The following is a 16,789-nucleotide window of genomic DNA, read 5'->3' on the forward strand; positions in this document are numbered from 1 at the left end:
TGATCCCTCTGTATGTGCGGTAATAGCCGGCCGCCTCCTGCCAAGTCAGCTGTTGCCCATTAGGTCTACATTCAGAGCGTGGCTGATAGGGATTCCTCCGCACGCCGAATGGATGTGCATGGCGGGGATGGCGATTAGAGATGATGCATTAGCAGCACACAGGTGAGGGGCTGTGGGGTCGGGCAGAAGTGGATGAACCATTTAGAGCAGACTGCATCCATTCATCCAGGGTGTCTGAGCCAAAATGGTGAAGAAGAAAAGTGGCAAAAGAATGAGAGGAAAAGAGTGGCATGTTGCTAATGCTTAAGATGACTAGAATGGCCCTCAACAGAGAAGGCTCCATATCTCTCAATGTCAAAGAAAGTGATGAAGCAGAAAAAAAAAAAAAATTCACCACTTTGTCCAGATTTGCCACACAATTTCTTAAAAGCATACTCCTTATAAAAAGACATTTGTATTCAATAAATCCAGATTCTTATTTGGATCTACACACTCATAGAGGAGTCCCCGACCATGATCCATGAATTATTCCCTGGGAAAGTTGTGAAAATGTGATACGCAATATCACGCAATGTTAAAGAAAGGGATAAAAAAAATTCCTGGATCCACCTCTTTGAGCCAAACTTTAATGGGGTTCTTTCCATTTAATTCTTTTTTAAATCTTGCTGACAAACAAACAAACAGGCGACTTTGAACAGAGTGTCTAGGCCCAACAGTCCCTTTAAATCCAATCAAGCTGCACCAAATTTCACACACTCATAGATATGAGTCCCCTAAATAGTCCTGATTGTTTTCATCAAGATCCATGAATTCTTCCCTGGGGAAGTGATGAAAATGAAACAAAATTAAATGTAATGAGTTTTCTCTTGACCCATATCCGATCCTTCCACTGATCTCACCATATTAAACAAAATGAAAAGAAATTCCGGATCTGCACTAAGTTTTAATGGCTTCTCTCCGGACCCATAACGTATCCTTCCACTAAGTTTTGTGGAAATCCAGTATGCTGTGTGTAATGCTGCTAACTAACAGACAAGCAAACGCTGATGAACACTGACAGTCAGTTACCTGTTTATAAAAATGCAACATTTTTTAACACTGAACTCGAAGTTGGACCCACGGAAAAAGTTTGAGAGCACTCGTGTTGACTGTTTGAAATTATAGGTGAAAGTGAATTAAGCAATCCAGAGGAAGACCTAAATCATTTCTGCAGTAATGCTGGAGATGAATAATTCACCAGCTGGAATGGTAGGCTACTGTTTAGCACCGATACATCTTCAGTTTTCTCTCCGGCAGACTATAGTCAAGCAGACCATAATTGTTCAGGGCTTGAAGTAGTACTTAAAGTCCTGAACGATGTAGATCAGGGTGCAGAGCACACTACAGTGACAGGCACCAGCGGTTACTAGTCCATCATGCTAGCCTCTTTACTGTAGCAGATGACAAAGTTAAGGGCCCATAATGCTGCGACGCTGCGTGCACATCACCACAGGCTATATCCTGCATGTTCTGTACGGCACAAAGTGCAGAGAAGAGATTTTTGAATCAAAGGAGGAGACTTATGGCACTAGTTAGAATTTAATGAAGGCCCATAAAATGGAAATCTCACCGTTCGAGACTTCAATTAACTGCTGGGAGGGAAGAAGTTACCCTGAAGCCCCGGAAGGAAGATTTTTCTTCTTTTTTTTTTTTTTTTGATCCGGCGGGAAGAAATGTAAACATATCTGAGCATTCACTCGGCACACAGTGACTTTTCAACTGGAATCCTCACAGTGAGGAATCAAACGCCAACCAACGCGCACTTCTCTGTGAGTGAAACCCACAATATTCTAGTCGCCACCCCCCCTGGTGGATTATTCCTGTACATAGCCATTCACTGAAAGGTCAAGCAAAGCGATTTGTCTCTCCGCCACTCTATACTGTCTCTCACTCCAAATCCCCACGGTGTCTGGATGGAGATGACAGAGCAAGTCTATTCTTTCGCTCCCAGACTCCCTGACCCCCTCTCTCCCTCCACCCCTCCATCTGTTTCTGCCTCAGTTGGTCATTCCCTCCCTCGATCTCTCAAGCAGCCATTTGGTCATCTTCGAGAGAGAGCACAGTTCTTAAAAGCATTGTGTGATACAATTTCATAGAGTTTAGGTTGTTGCATTTCCCTCATGATAATGTCATCCTGGCTACACGTCATGCATGTTTTATAACAGCTCACCGTGTGATGGAAAAAAATGTTAGGCAAATATTTGAGCCTTTTGTCTTGCAGGGGGGGGGAGAGCTCCACAGAGAAACCTTGGCATTTATGCATTCTTTTCTCATTATGTCATAAGCAGGTCTTCTCTCCCACTTTATTCTTTTATTTATTTTGCTCCCGTGCCACCACATCTCACTTCTCTTACCTCATGCAGCTGATAATGCAGATTTGATTCAGATTTTCCCATCCCATCGTTGCTTATTCTCTTTGCTTCACTCACGCACGGTCACTGAGGAGGCTCCATGAGAAACTGGGTACTGGATACTGAACATTAATATGCACAGTATTTACCTTTACACAACCTCTGAATATATGATGGAACTGTACTATTCAAATTTGACCTGCACGTCGTCACACTTAAAGACACAATTCCCTGTATTGATACTGAAGGGGTCCATGCTGCTATCATGTTGGGTCTAGGAATGGAAGTCAGCTTATGTACCATCACTCACAGTCTGGAATGCTTTCTTGATTGGCAGCATATGAACGCGTCTCTGTTTCACTGCTGAGCAGGATGGAACGGTTATATTTGATATGAGAAAGATTTCTTCACTACATTATTTGATGGCCCTTGAGGACAAATCCATGGAGTATCCCCTCTATATATATACTCTCTTAAACACTCACACACATATGCATCTGCTGCTTTGTCCCATTGAAACACAGCCTCTCTGGTTCTTTTATTTTAGAGAATTTTGATTTCCTCTTTTTTCTAGTTTATGTCTTAGTCCTCTGTTTCAAGCTGTATGTGTGTATTGTCAGTCCTTCCTTGTTTTATAGTAGGTCAGTTTTCTGTCCTTTTATGCTCTCCTTAAATTCAATAAAAAGTAAATTCACCTGCTGTAAACAGAGCACTTTGCTTTATCCATCCATCCGTCCGTCCATACGTCCGTCCATCCGTCCGTCCATCCATTCGAGGGTAATTGGCGCTGGCTGGAGGTTAAGAGGCAGGTTCACCCTGGAAAGGTCACCAACGTATCACAGGCCCAACATACAGAAACAAACAACCCACTATGTTTAATTAATTTTAGTGTATTTTAAAGATATCAATACTTGTACATTCATTTACTGATGTATAGAAGATGTATAGTGCTGTCATGTTCTAAAATATGTATGTCCTACAAGGGGGACTTCATGGATTTCAAATTTTAGTTTCTAATCTCCTTTTGATTTAACTTGAACAGTTCTATGTAAATAAAAGAGGACGACGTGTTTGACTGTAGTTCTTATAATTACATTATAGTGTTTAAGACATATTTAATTGTGTCACTTTTCCAGACTGTAATAACCTTAATGTGATAACCCTATGTTAAGAGTGAGACTCTTGTGGTGGACTGACCCGTATATATATATATTTTTTTTAAATGTAAGTGTCCTTGCATAAATGGAGTATAAATCAAACCTGATCCATGTGAGGAACTCATTAAAAGAAGAGGTCAGAGGTCAGCTAACGAGGTGGGGGACCGAGTTTAATTAGACCATCTTTTCTTACTCTGAGAGTCGAGCCATTCACCTTAACTTTGGGATCTAATGAACCATTGATATTTTCAGCCACAGTGAGAGCGGGTCCTTTAATGTGAAATTCAATGAGAACATAGGACCTGTCCTGTAACACCGAGCAAAGAAAATATTATCAATACTAAAAGATCTAATTTCATTTGCCATGTGTATAGACTTCTGCTCTAACCCAGATTCCACTGAGCTAAAAATACAAACGTATCATTTTCACCTTGCAGTGAGGTGTATGACAATGGGCCCTGTGAGTAGAGATATAAGACGGGTGTCATAAATGTTCATTTTATTCTGCTGATCAACACCAGCAGAAAATGTAATTAACTTCTAAGAATAGACGTTCGGAACAAAGAAACTCCAGGACAAAAAAAAAAATCACATTTAAAGTCAAAGAACTGAGGCTTAATTGTGTTACCAGACTTTGAAGGTACGTGAAATTCAATTTCAAACTCTAAAGGACCATAGCTGCATCGAATTAAGCCAAAGACACTTGGCTCAGTTTATTCTGGTGGAAATTACACCGAAGTAATGAAATATTATGATATAGCCATAAGGGGATAGATGAAAACATCTATTCAGAACGGGGGCGCTCTATGATATGATATGATGCCACTGCATCAAGATAATACTGCTGTGAGTGGCTTCTTTAGGAGCTTATAATGATACATCACATCAACACTGGAAATGATGAAACAACGGTGAAATTCTGGTAATGTGTGGCCAAACTTTTTTTTTTTTTTTACTTTATTAAACAAATACTGTTTCAAACTTTCTTAAATCACTTTATCACCTGTGGTTCCTAAAGTTATCATTACTTATTACATATTTTTTCCACTTCTTCACCTTCTTTGTTTCGAATATTTTTTTTTGTCTTTTCTCCACTTTTGAAATGCACCATTCAGGAACACTCTGGAGTCTCGAAGCCCCCCAGGAGCCGAAGGGCTACATGTTCTATTCAGAGTCACTTTTTCTCAAAGTTCAAATAAAAAAAAGGAGGCCGCCTGCCGTCAGTTTGGATTCATAAACCGAAGTTTGAAAGAAGTGATGGAGATAGCGGGATGCAGGGTGAGTGAGGAGGAAAAAAATAAAATAATGAAGAAAGAGAGCAGGCGGGAATATTTCTCAGCCGACTGAGGCAAAACTGCTGTCAGCATGTCGGTATGTGAATTTAGGAACAGTGGATGTGCTCAGGCATCTTCCAGGGCTGCTTGTCAGGGTGGAGACTGGTTTTCAGTCCCAATGCTGGGGTGTGTGTATACTTCATTTGGCAAATATCACTTCTGCGAGCTCAGAAATCTGACTTGGCGAGTGGAGAGTCAGCCGCTCCCTGGGGGTAGAGGAGTGACGGTTTTTGATTGTGTGTTTATGTGGGTGCTATGAAATAGAAAGTGCTACGTGTCACATCAGAAACGCATTCACGTCATGACCCGGGCAGAGGAATTCCATCTTGTAAAACCTGCGACGGACCTGTTCAAACTGATTTTTGGATTTACAGAGGATCAGTATTGTGGAATGTTTTGCCATCTCATATTTTAAATTTGGAACCTGCACGATTTTGGAAACCTGAATGATCTTTGTAACACTTTTAATCTAGTCATCCTAGTTGGATTTAGATATGTTATGTACTGGCATATATACATCATATCTAGTGTGGACATTTCTTTTGTTTTTTATTTTAATGATCTAAACAAGCAGTTCCATTGGAGCGGGCCCTGAAGGCAGCTCCCCATCACATTTATAACAATTTCTACCTCTAATATATCAATCAAAATCTAAATCAAACTTTCCTGTGGTACAGGTTCAACAACTGTTTTTGTTTCATTCCTAATTTACTATGCAAGCTGAGCTGTCAGGGGACCGCAGTCTTCTCTCAGTCCTTATCACGCTTCCTCTCATCCATCCCTTCTCCTTCACCTCGATTTCCCTAAGTGGCGACCTGCTCCCCCGACTTTGTTCACCAAATTAACCAACACACCTACTGGGATTGGACCAGCCGGTGGAGCGTCCACCTCAACCTCTCCGGTTAATTGGATATCTTGACCTCTTCGTTCAGAGGGAAAAGGCCACGGAGCGGTGGGATAGATTTGTTTGTGTAGATCAGCACAAACTAAAACAACAGTGAAGAGGCTGTTTTATCCTGTATCTTGTGTCTTTACAGGGGCAAAGATGTAAAGGGGAAATGAGTGATTTTCACTCATTTAGTGATTATATGGACAGCCATATTCCAATATTAACCCGATCAAGAACATTTTAGACTAAGACACTAACATCTAAACAACATTTTCTGATTACTCTAAACAGAATGTCATACTCAGAATAAGAGGGGCGCTCTGGATCGCCTCCAAAATTGAATGGATTCCTTACTGGGTCATGCCCCACCCCTTCAAAAAATTATCTATCTGAGTAGTTTTTGCGTAATCATGCTAACTAACTTCTCACAGCATTTTGCGACATCAACACGTACAGCAGTTACAAACTGCTAAACATCATAATCAGACTATGCTTAACAAGAATATTCCATTAGCAACTAATTATTATCAAAATAATGGTTTAATCCGAATTAGGTTAATAGTCTGAAATGTGTCGTCCATGTAAACCTCACTGTGATGAATACCGTCGGAACTTAGACGCCGTCTTTATCCTGTGAAAGGTAATTAAATGTGTCTATCTTTGATTCATCTTTGTCATTACATGTTTTTAGTTTAAACTTTTCTTCCTCACCAAACAAAACATTTTCTGAAGGACGTTATCAAAGATTATTTGCTGGAAGTACCAGAGGGATTAATCAGCATGTCATTCAGCCATGAATTCAAAAATATCTTCCAATTTGTACAACAAATCCTTTTTCCTTTATAGGATCCAAAAGAATAAAGAACATATTTGATCCTGTTGTGTTTGAAGTGTGGAGTTAGTGTGGTGAGGCTGTGCGGCTGTGTGGCTGAGGTCCTGGGCACCATGTGGTTCAGCAGTGGCTTTGAAAGGCACCATTCACAGACCCGACTGAACCCAGGCCAACCTGAACTGTGCCTGCTCGTTTTCATCCAAACATCTGTGATGCCCAACGAACGTCCTGAAAGAGACACAGTCCACAGGGAAACAAAGCATTTAGAGCGCCCTGTGCCTTCCTCTGGCCCGCTCCTCCCTCCCTGTCTCTGCGAGGCACAAGCCTTTCAGTCATGTTCCCCCTGAACAGTCGGCGCTGCCTTTGTGACTTGTATTGTGTCTCTGTTGGCGCTCTGTTCCCGCGTTCAGAGGAAACAATTATTGCTGCATCCCGCACTCTGAGCAAACACTCTGACAAAAACTAAGTGAGATCAAATTGTGTTTGTATGGATTCTCACTGTGCTGCTGCTCTGAGCTTTATAGAATGACTTTGTCAAAGTTTGACCTGCCCAGAGTTATTTATCACTGATATGAATCTGTGACAAACAAAGAAAACGCGTTAGTAGAGGAAAACCACTGAAAAGTTGTGTAAATAACATGAATAAAGCGGAAACTCCAGCAGAGCAGTTTTGTCTTTAAGCAGCTGCTGTAACCTTGGACCTGACAAGCATTTCAAGTCTGCGTGACTTCATTCCATGTTACAGCCTGATGCTTTCACCTGGTCCAGATGGGGGAGCTATCAGGCTGCCGAGCAGCAGCAGCACAACAGTGCACCACTGCACAGCATCTCTACCTCCGTACCTCGGGATCTCTGTCCTGGGAGACCACTGCAGATCTACATTAGAAATCATGGTAAACAAAGCTGCAAACACTATAGAAGTGCTGACTCCCAGATTTCAGGACAGTTTTTGTTCCCAATGGGGAACAATGGTGGAGACACGTTTCCTGCTCTGTACTGTACATCCATCGATATGTCTCCGTTTGTCCTCAGTCCAGCTGTCTGCAGAGGTAGAGTCAGTACAAGTATATAAATATACGTATTTGTGTATGTGCAAAATGAAGATGGACGACCTTGCAGACAAGGCGTGCAGAGCTGCTGATGATTGCACAACAGTAGAATTTATTCCGCTCAGTTTTCTCTCTTAATTTATGCAACTTTACCTAAGACAGCTGCTGTCTCAGAAACCGAGTTTGTCTGAACCTTTAAACAAGAATATGAAATATTCTAAGACACGGCTTGTTTGCACTCATGGATTTGTGTGGGTGTGTGTCTGTGTGTGACTGCGTGCTTGTATAAGTACTGTATACATATTTCAGTGGTGTTCCCCTGGATTTGTACTTGAACAATATTTGTGCATCTGTTTTGGGGATTACGTGTGTGTGTGTGTGTGTGTTTGTGTGTAAATGTGCGTGTGAATATGCAGGTTTGTGTGCGGATGGCTCTCAGTGTGTGAAATGCCATGGGTTGAATCTCTACAGAGAGAGAGAGCGAGACCACTGAAGAGCAACACACACGCTCTCTGGCCCAGAAAAGGTTCAAATATTTTCTCTCCGCGGGGGAGAAGAAAACCCACGGCAAGAGAAAACAACAACAAATGATCAACTGCACCTCCTTTTATTTCTTTGCTGCCATCCCTCTCACTTTCCATCTTTAGTAGTTTCACATTGTCACACTGTATTCCCACTCTACATTTTCACTGTACCGACGCCTTTAAAAGATGCTTCATTAGAGAGAAAGATCTTTCACGGTTAGTTTCTCATGTCTATTTAGATCACACGGAACCCAGCCAACACAGCCCTGGTGACACTGGGAGAGGTTTGTTTCAGTGAATAAACCCACTGACATGTATATGTAGTATCTATGTGGATGTTATTGTCATGAAAAACCTGACTAATGAGTTTTAAGAAGGGCCGGAGACAGCAGGCCATAAATTAGCTAGTTCTGGTTCGTGAAAATCCATCCATCCTCCCATTATCTATAGCGCTTGTCTTTTTGAGGGTCACGGGGGGGGAGCTGGAGCCAATAGCTGACATTGGGCAAGATGCAGGCTATCATAGATCCAGCATATCACAGGGCCACAGGCACAAACAACCATTCACTCTCTCCATTCACACCTACGATTCATTTAGTCTCTTCTTGCTGGGAGGAATCGGAATTGATTTCAGGAGGCTCGCAAAGCAAACAACACACACTCACAGATTTTAAACTTCTCTAAACATCTTTATTTAGATGGTTGTGTTTTTTTATGCCAAGAAGTAATTTATAAAAAGACAGCTGGTGAAACGGAAGATGAAAATATATGCTCTTCATTGAGTGGGCACAGAGCTAAGTTTTAAAACGCGCTGCATATTGTATGAGGCGAGAGAGGAAAAAAATGCACATGCATCCACATCCAATCTCTCAAGGTGCATTAACATAAGGCTGGGAGTGGGGGAGGCATGGACTGGAGTGGGTATGATTATTTTAAAATGAAAACTTTTTCACCCTGAAACTTGCTGCTATTAACTCCGGCAGTGAGTCGTGTTACATTATTGAACTGAAGACATGCTCCGGGCTCTGGAGTGGGCAGGAGGGGGATGTAGAGATTATGCCAGTTTTCAGATCTTGTCCGGGGTCCCTACCAGGTCTCATATCAAACTGAATGTGCAAAAACCCTAAAGTGACACATGACAGGTTTTTTTTTTTTTCCTACTCTGGCTTCACAACCTCTTTGTGATCTGCTACAGATGGAAAAGAGAAGGCAGGTGGATAAGAGCATGCATTTTTGCCCTAGCAAAGGTTTTGCAACATTGATGAATCATAATTGACTGATCATATGATATCCTGTCATAAGATGGGATTCTGACTCCGTGGCTTTTAATATATTTGAATTAAGAGGTGGAGGAAGAGCTCAAACATTTTTGTTAAGTAACAGTACAAATAAATAGACAAAAATGTACTCAAGTATCCTATATGCAATGCTCTACTACATCATTATAGCAGTGGTCGCTCCTGAATTTTGAATGTCCTCTACGAAGGATCAATAAAGGTACATCTGATCTTATCTGAACCTATTTATCCATTTCAGGTGTTTCTTCACCCGTGCTGCTGCAGGTTTGATTTGCTGGTATATGAAATGGAGTAAAAGTGAAAAATATCAGAGGATAAATCTACTTTAGTAAAGTACAGATACATGAAATATGTACAGTAATGAAGTACTTTGTTGCATCCCACCACTGCTTGACAGTACATTTTCCAAGGCCATCAAATGTTAAAGTCTCTCTTGCTGCACTTCTTTGGTTCCCCCTGCGACAAACAAAAATGCACACATACACACATGCATGAGCCGAGTTGGTATCCTGCAAGCATTCATCTCCTATGAGCAGCCACCCCCTGGAGGTTCCTGGACTAATTGTGCAGAGTTCCTGGCTGAGGCAGTCGAGCCCTGCTCTGACGAAGTGGGAGGTGCACGTACACTTCATCTTCCTGCATTGACAGTTCCGCACTTCTCCACAAGTCAGCATCTTTGAGGTAGCGTGCGGTAAACAGAGAAGGTATAGACGGGGCGGGGGGGGGAGGAGATACCAGGCTTAGCAGGAAACTTGGGAGCTGCGGCGTGTCCTTGAAACTTTACTGACTGACAGTTTGAGTGCAGTGTCAGGGACTGGACACATCTGCTTTCACCTCTTGTTGACATCACACGGTCACGATGGGCCGTTGCCCTGTTATTGGACGCAAAACAATGATTGGGTGGCACGGGGGGAAATGTGGCTGCACGCAAAGTGCACATTTAGAGTTCATCCAACTCCTCCAGAGGGGTAATTTAGTCTGTATTTGTCAGGAACCATTCTCATTCAGAGGAAGTTAATGTTTATATAACCATCAATCAACGGCAAGTCCACTCACACAACGGTTACAGACATAATTGTTCGACTGTTATATATTTTCGCTGGATGCGAGTTGTGGCTCTTACTGAGGGGATTAAATGAAATAGTCTTTTTATTAGATGGCTGTGCATGCTTTACACCAAGCTAAGCCTGAGATCTTTTCCTCTGAAGTGCAAATGAGTCTATAATTAGATTCCACACGTGAGATGCAGAAAAGTCTATTATTGAGCAGCCTACAGAGGGCTGCACTGAACGGCCACAAATACTGCAACTAAGGTGATTTGCATATCTGAAAGATCATATAAAACGATTTTACTTTGTCGGATAAAAGGGGCAAATAAAAGTGATTTTATTATATAGTTAAAAAAAAAAAGGCTTTTACCTTTTTTATAGCTGTGTGTAACTCAGTAATTGTGGGTAACCTATTCATTCTATATCTGCATGGACTTAAGCAATCACTGAACGGTGATAAGCTGGTATAGAATTGATCTTTAATGACTTCACTTTGTTTTAATTAGGGACATGTGCACCAGGGGATGTAAAGGAAGACAATAAGAATAATGAATTTACCAGATATTGTCTATAATGAAAGTATAAGCTGAGGAAAAACCACATACACACGCCATAGCACTCCCTCCCCCTCTCTCTCACGCCCTCCACCTCCAGCATGACGAACTCCTGCAGTAGACTTGACATGCCGGGTGCGTAATCCTCCTGTAATGTATTCCTCTTCTGTCTCCCCCTCTGCTTCGCTCCTGCAACCGCTCAAAGTCCCACACAGCAGACGACGGCATTTGACGACCCCATCTTAAAATATGTGATGTAGCCCCACTGTGGGCACACTCTACCCTTATGTACTTTTTTAAAGTACTGCACTGCAGCTTGGTCCTTGTCCAGATAACACCGCTTCCATCTAATTGGTCCTCACTGCTGGAGCTTAGCATCAACCAGGACCCTTAAAAGCCCCATTTAGAGTGCATTATGGCAAAGAATAGATCAAACATTTATGGTAACATAAAGTACCCACTGCTTAGTGCGTGTTTCTTACACTCGGATTCCCAGATAATGTGACACTCCTCTCAGAACTGATCTCTCAAAGTGTCAATCTATGTCTAAATCTGTGCTCTCAGGGCAAAGAAAATGTCTTTTTATAATACCCTTTTCTTTTTTGCAAAAAAAAGAGATACTTAAATTAGCACTCTGAGTGCTGCAGCGTACTGTAGCACCCAAGTGAACCATTTATGAAAATGTAAAGGAGCTGCTGGTGGTTCTGCTCGATCGGCACCATGCTGTTAGGAGTTCAGAGCCCAAAAGTGGAGCTTTCACATTTTTATTACTACTGCAACAAAGTGGAACCAAAGTAACCTACAGGACAGAGTTATGTGCTTCTTAAGGACAAAAAAATAATTAAAGCCGGGGGCAAGTGTTTGATATTCAAAAGATGGACTTGGAGTATCCACTTCAACAAAGCCTATTTGTCTCTAGCGGCACTCAAGAGGACGTTCTTTCACTGCAAACAGGGGGAAAGTGATGTTTGAGACGCGCCCAGAGGAGTCATCATGAAGTATAGCTCATGTCAGGAGCTGGAGGACATCAACTAACACAGGCCTGCACACTTCATCGCAATTGTTGGACCATTCAGAGAAAGAATTATTATTCAGGGGGGGGCGTGGGACTGAGCATTTTCCCTTGATAAACAGAAAACCTACTCAGATATCAGAATGAGCAGAATGACAATGACGTGCATCACCGAATGATGCATGCTTTCTCATTCCCCCACCTACACATGATGCTACACCTGACCTTGTGTCTTGAGTTGCACACCTTAAGGCGTCTGTTAAAGAGGAAAGTCTATATGTGCTAATGAGACTTCTATATTAGTCAGTGATGTATGTTTGTGTGCAGAGTCCTAAAGTCAAGAAAGCTGTGGTAGCTTGGTGTTACCCCCCCCTCTACCCTTGAGCCACCCACAAAGGTCGACTTATTCTAAGTGCGCTCAATTTCAACACAACTATGAAATATCGGCTCCCACTTGTTGACCCCATTAAACGTCTCATAACTTCATCACCACCTGGCAAGAGCTGCACGACCCGAATGCTCCTCCATCCAGGGAGCCCAGAGGCGCAGACGGTGTAACATCATTACAAATGCAAGGGAACACAAAAGCACCTGGCAGGTTTACAAGTCACCAAGTGTTGTGTGTGTGGAAATCAGAGTGGGGGGGTCACAAAGGGGGGTACACCAGGTTATATCTCATACCTCTACAACGTGTCCCCATGTGCCTCTCTGTAAGTCTTTGGCCCAACCAGGCACCCTTTTTTTTTCTGCTATACAAAAAGAGAAAATGGAAACTATCCTTATCAGACTTCTAAAAATGACTCCAGGCGCGAGGCAGACCTGAAAAGAAGTGAAGCTCTTAACTTTTATATTACCCTTCCTCAACAACTGTGCAGCCACACCTCCCTTTTTTAATACTTTGTCCTTGGATAATTATACCCAGAAGCACAGGGTTAATTGAACTGAAAAAAAGGTTATTGAGGAGAGTTCAGCAGAAGAGCAGAGCTGGAATGGGTGAACAATAACCATCAGAAGAGTTAAAAGAGCAAGGACTGGATTCTTCAATACAAGCCCTCTCACACACCGACTTTCAATTTCCATTTCATTCATTCGCTTCTGCTGCTGAAAACAGATGGTTTAAATGTATCTATTTAAATCTCCAACTTAACCTACTGCTTTACAATACATAAAAAAAAACAAAAACAGGCCAACCATTTATCTACATATTTTGTGAATCTTTGGGGAGCTACTACCTAATTGAATAAGGGCGCAGTTAGAGGTTTTTTTTGGATAAAGTGAAAGCGTTTAGAAATCTGGGGCATCATAATTTATGGACATAAAGTCACATTGAATACGATGGCCCATATTCAGCCCATAGTTAAACACTGAAAGACTGGCTGCAATAAAAAGATGCTCTTCTGCTTCATCTGCACCTCAAAATGCCGCTATCGTGCAAGGAATCCAAACAGACGTGTCCATATTTGAGGAAACTTTATTTACAAAGAAAAATAAGAGATTCCCATTCTTCGGCAGGGACAGAACTCTTGATGGATAAATATGTTTTCCGGGTGACGACCTGCAGCGAGAACAAGAAAATAGGACAAAAAGTGATTAAATGATTTGCACACGTCTGATGACAGAAAAGCAATTTCAGAGTAAACACCGGTGAAGATAAATGTGACAACAACTCTGACCTGCTCCCACCTGATACAGATCAATATCTGCACTAAACTGTCACATCAACTTGCGAAAGCACGTGCTTATCTAAACACACCAGCAATATGAACCCATATGACATTTTACGGCATCGCCACGGGACATACAGGTAATTTATTTAAAGATACGCCACTGGAAGAAATCTGAAGAGGCGGAGAGCAGGACTGTCATCGTTTGAGGTTTTCAAAAATTAAGGCTGAAGTAAATGCCACATCACCCTGTCATTTTAATGAAAGTAGATATGCTAGATCAACATGGCAGTTATAATTACCTTGTGGGCAGAATCACAGGACTGGGCCATTTTACTTCTTCAGGATCTGGTGTCTGACAACAATGAAGGGGAATGCAAAGCCGCTGCCGAAGAACAGCACCATCATGCCAAGCAGACGCCACTTATTGTCCACAGAAAATGGAAGGTTCTGTGAAGAGAAAAGTGTTATGATGAAGTGAAGCTCCAAGAAATTTAATGAGAATCCATTTGAGTGAACCACTCACGACTAAACAACTTTTTTTTAATACAAGGAAAAAAGGTAGAAAACACTTAACTCTGACATTAGGTAAACATTTCTGCCTGGCAATGAACAGGTTATTTAGCAATTTACATAAGAAGTCTCAGCACAATTTCAGTTGTAAATGATCAAGGGGCTTAGGGTAAAAATTACATTTAACATCAAGCAAATATCTGATAAGTTTAAAATGAGTTCTTTTTTACGTTATATGTCCCCATTTTTTGTTTCTTTTAATTTCTTGATTCATACATTTTGTGTGATTGGAGATGTTTTGCATTAGACACTGAGGCTACTTTCACTCTACAACTTTTGTTTAGATCCAGTATTTTAAAACAAAAACGCTCTCCAGGACAAGCATTTTAGCTGCGGATCAGAAGTATGGTCCTCCCTGTGCTGGTGTTCAGCAGGTTAAATATTTGCACTTTGTTGCAGAAAATAGTAAATGATGAAAATGTGAAGTATTACAGTTTTTGGACCCATGATGAGATGGAGCCGTTACTTACAACTAGTGTACTGACTGATAGAAAACCAAGCAGATAAGGGAGTAGAAGTGGGTGACTGTGTAAAAGTCCATTTCTGCTCTTACAGACTAAAAAGGTAACCCTGGTGTTTTCAAACTAACACAGGTCCAGCTGTGTGACTCTGTTTAAAAGGGGTCAAAAACAATTGAGTAGTGTGGTCACCCGGAATAAAACATAGAAAAACTAATGCACTTTAGAACTAAAAGGAGTTAGTGTGGACACAGCCTAAGTTTCCTAAACGAGTTTGTTGGGAATTTTAAGTGTGCATGCTTGAAATTTTATCCAGAGAAAGAAAGCTGCAATCAAAGTTAATTCTATGAATATAGTTATTAAAAATAAACACTGAGAACATTGGTAGTTCCTTGTAGAATTGAAACTTTCACAATATTAACACTAGACCCCACTTTATAATCACGGCTTGAGAAGATGAACCATATTTTGTGTTGCTATCAATGTCAATTCATGTTTTTTTATTTCATCAGATATAGCCACAGCAACATTAACTGTTATTTTAGATGCAATTCTGGTGGAAAAACAGTGCAGTGTGTAAATGATGAGCATAAAGAAGTTGGAGGTCATGTACTCTTAATAATCTCAAAACGTCCTGAAGACCCGAGTGTGACCTGAAATTACACCCGGAAGTCCAAAACAACTCAGTTGTGGGATAAACGTGCGCATTACTGTAATAACCTTTGAATGCATTTGAGCCTTACAAAGTGTATACAGCCCATTTAATGTACGTGCGCATGTCAGACAGCCTTATCTGACATATTTGTGTTTTGTAAAGTTGCATGTTGTGAAGCCAAGAGATAACTACTGAGCTACGATGCTAATGCTAAGCAACACGTCGCCTCCCCAGTCGAACAGATGAGCTGAGATCAGTCAAATGTCTCTCCTCTCTTTAAACGTGTCGTTGTCGTGCAGCAGAAGCAGTTACACGCGTCAGCTAACGGTGCTAGCCTTGGAATAACACTCATGTCAAATGACGGGCATGACCTCCAAGGGAAGCTAGCTAGCGTCAGGCTGTGGACACAGACCAGGCCGCGCGGGTAAAACATCTCCATTTAAGTAATAACTCCGCCTGAAACCCACCACCTCACCTTCCCTGGTCCTTCACCATAGTGTGACGCCCGAACAGCGGACGTGGTGAATCGTCTCACGGCTTGTCCCAGCATGGTTGACAGTGTGTTTCTCCTGTGCCTCAGTGTAGAGCTACTGTGTGAGCGACCTTCTTGTTAGCTGTGAGCGGTGGGACGGCGCGGGGGATTGTGGGAAAGAGGAGTGAGGCTACAGCGTCTGGGAAATGTAGTTCAAACATCCCAGAGGCGTCTCTCGTCATTATTTCCTGATATATGGTGATTATAGACTCCCAGTAGTTGATTTAAGTGAGTTTATTTGAAATCATGAATATCTAATGTGCATGCGAGTGCTGCGCGTGGATAAGAAACAAGTTTGTAGCATGCACTGTAAAAGACGTGTGTCTATATTTAGACGATTTATCACCTTAGAGATCATTCATCACAGGAAGAGAACCGACTCAGCCTCTGTGCTGAGTCATATTCACACATCTGTCAATTCAAAGCTGTTTTATTCTTGACAGATTAACTCAGAGGAACTGAAAGCTCCCCCTCAATCTAAGAAGAGCATAAATTAACCAAACATTCTGAAAGAAGTGGAGACATAATGGGGTGTGTATTGCTTTTAAAAGTGTTCCGAATAAGCAACATCTTTTTATTTAATTTGAAAATACAGATGGGAAGAGATCAGGGTTTAGTCTTGGTATGTGTGTGTGTGTGTGTGTGTGTGTGTGTGTGTGTGTGTGTGTGTGTGTGTGCACTTGTTTTTCTTACCTGTTTAAGACCTTTACCATTAAGGTTAAGGTTAGAGTTAAAGGTCCAGTGTGTAGAATTTAGTGACATCTAGTGGTGAAGTTGCATGTTGCAGCTGAATACCCCAGGCAAAATTAAATAAATAAA

General features: G+C 41.6%; 1 protein-coding gene across 1 annotated transcript; it reads right to left on the reverse strand.

Annotated features, from left to right (window-relative positions):
- Positions 1 to 13,543: 13,543 nt before the first annotated feature.
- On the reverse strand, positions 13,544 to 16,091 carry LOC117768396 (cytochrome c oxidase subunit 7C, mitochondrial). Its single transcript, XM_034596701.1, has 3 exons — positions 15,914 to 16,091; positions 14,055 to 14,202; positions 13,544 to 13,643 (listed from the first exon to the last, which is right to left on the reverse strand). Exons 1-2 carry the CDS (start codon positions 15,986 to 15,988, stop codon positions 14,086 to 14,088), a joined length of 192 nt encoding a protein of 63 aa, XP_034452592.1. The 5' UTR covers positions 15,989 to 16,091; the 3' UTR covers positions 13,544 to 13,643; positions 14,055 to 14,085.
- Between the last annotated feature and the right edge of the window lie 698 nt (positions 16,092 to 16,789).

This window comes from Hippoglossus hippoglossus, chromosome 9 (genome assembly GCF_009819705.1).
Source record: "Hippoglossus hippoglossus isolate fHipHip1 chromosome 9, fHipHip1.pri, whole genome shotgun sequence".
Lineage (NCBI taxonomy): Eukaryota > Metazoa > Chordata > Actinopteri > Pleuronectiformes > Pleuronectidae > Hippoglossus > Hippoglossus hippoglossus.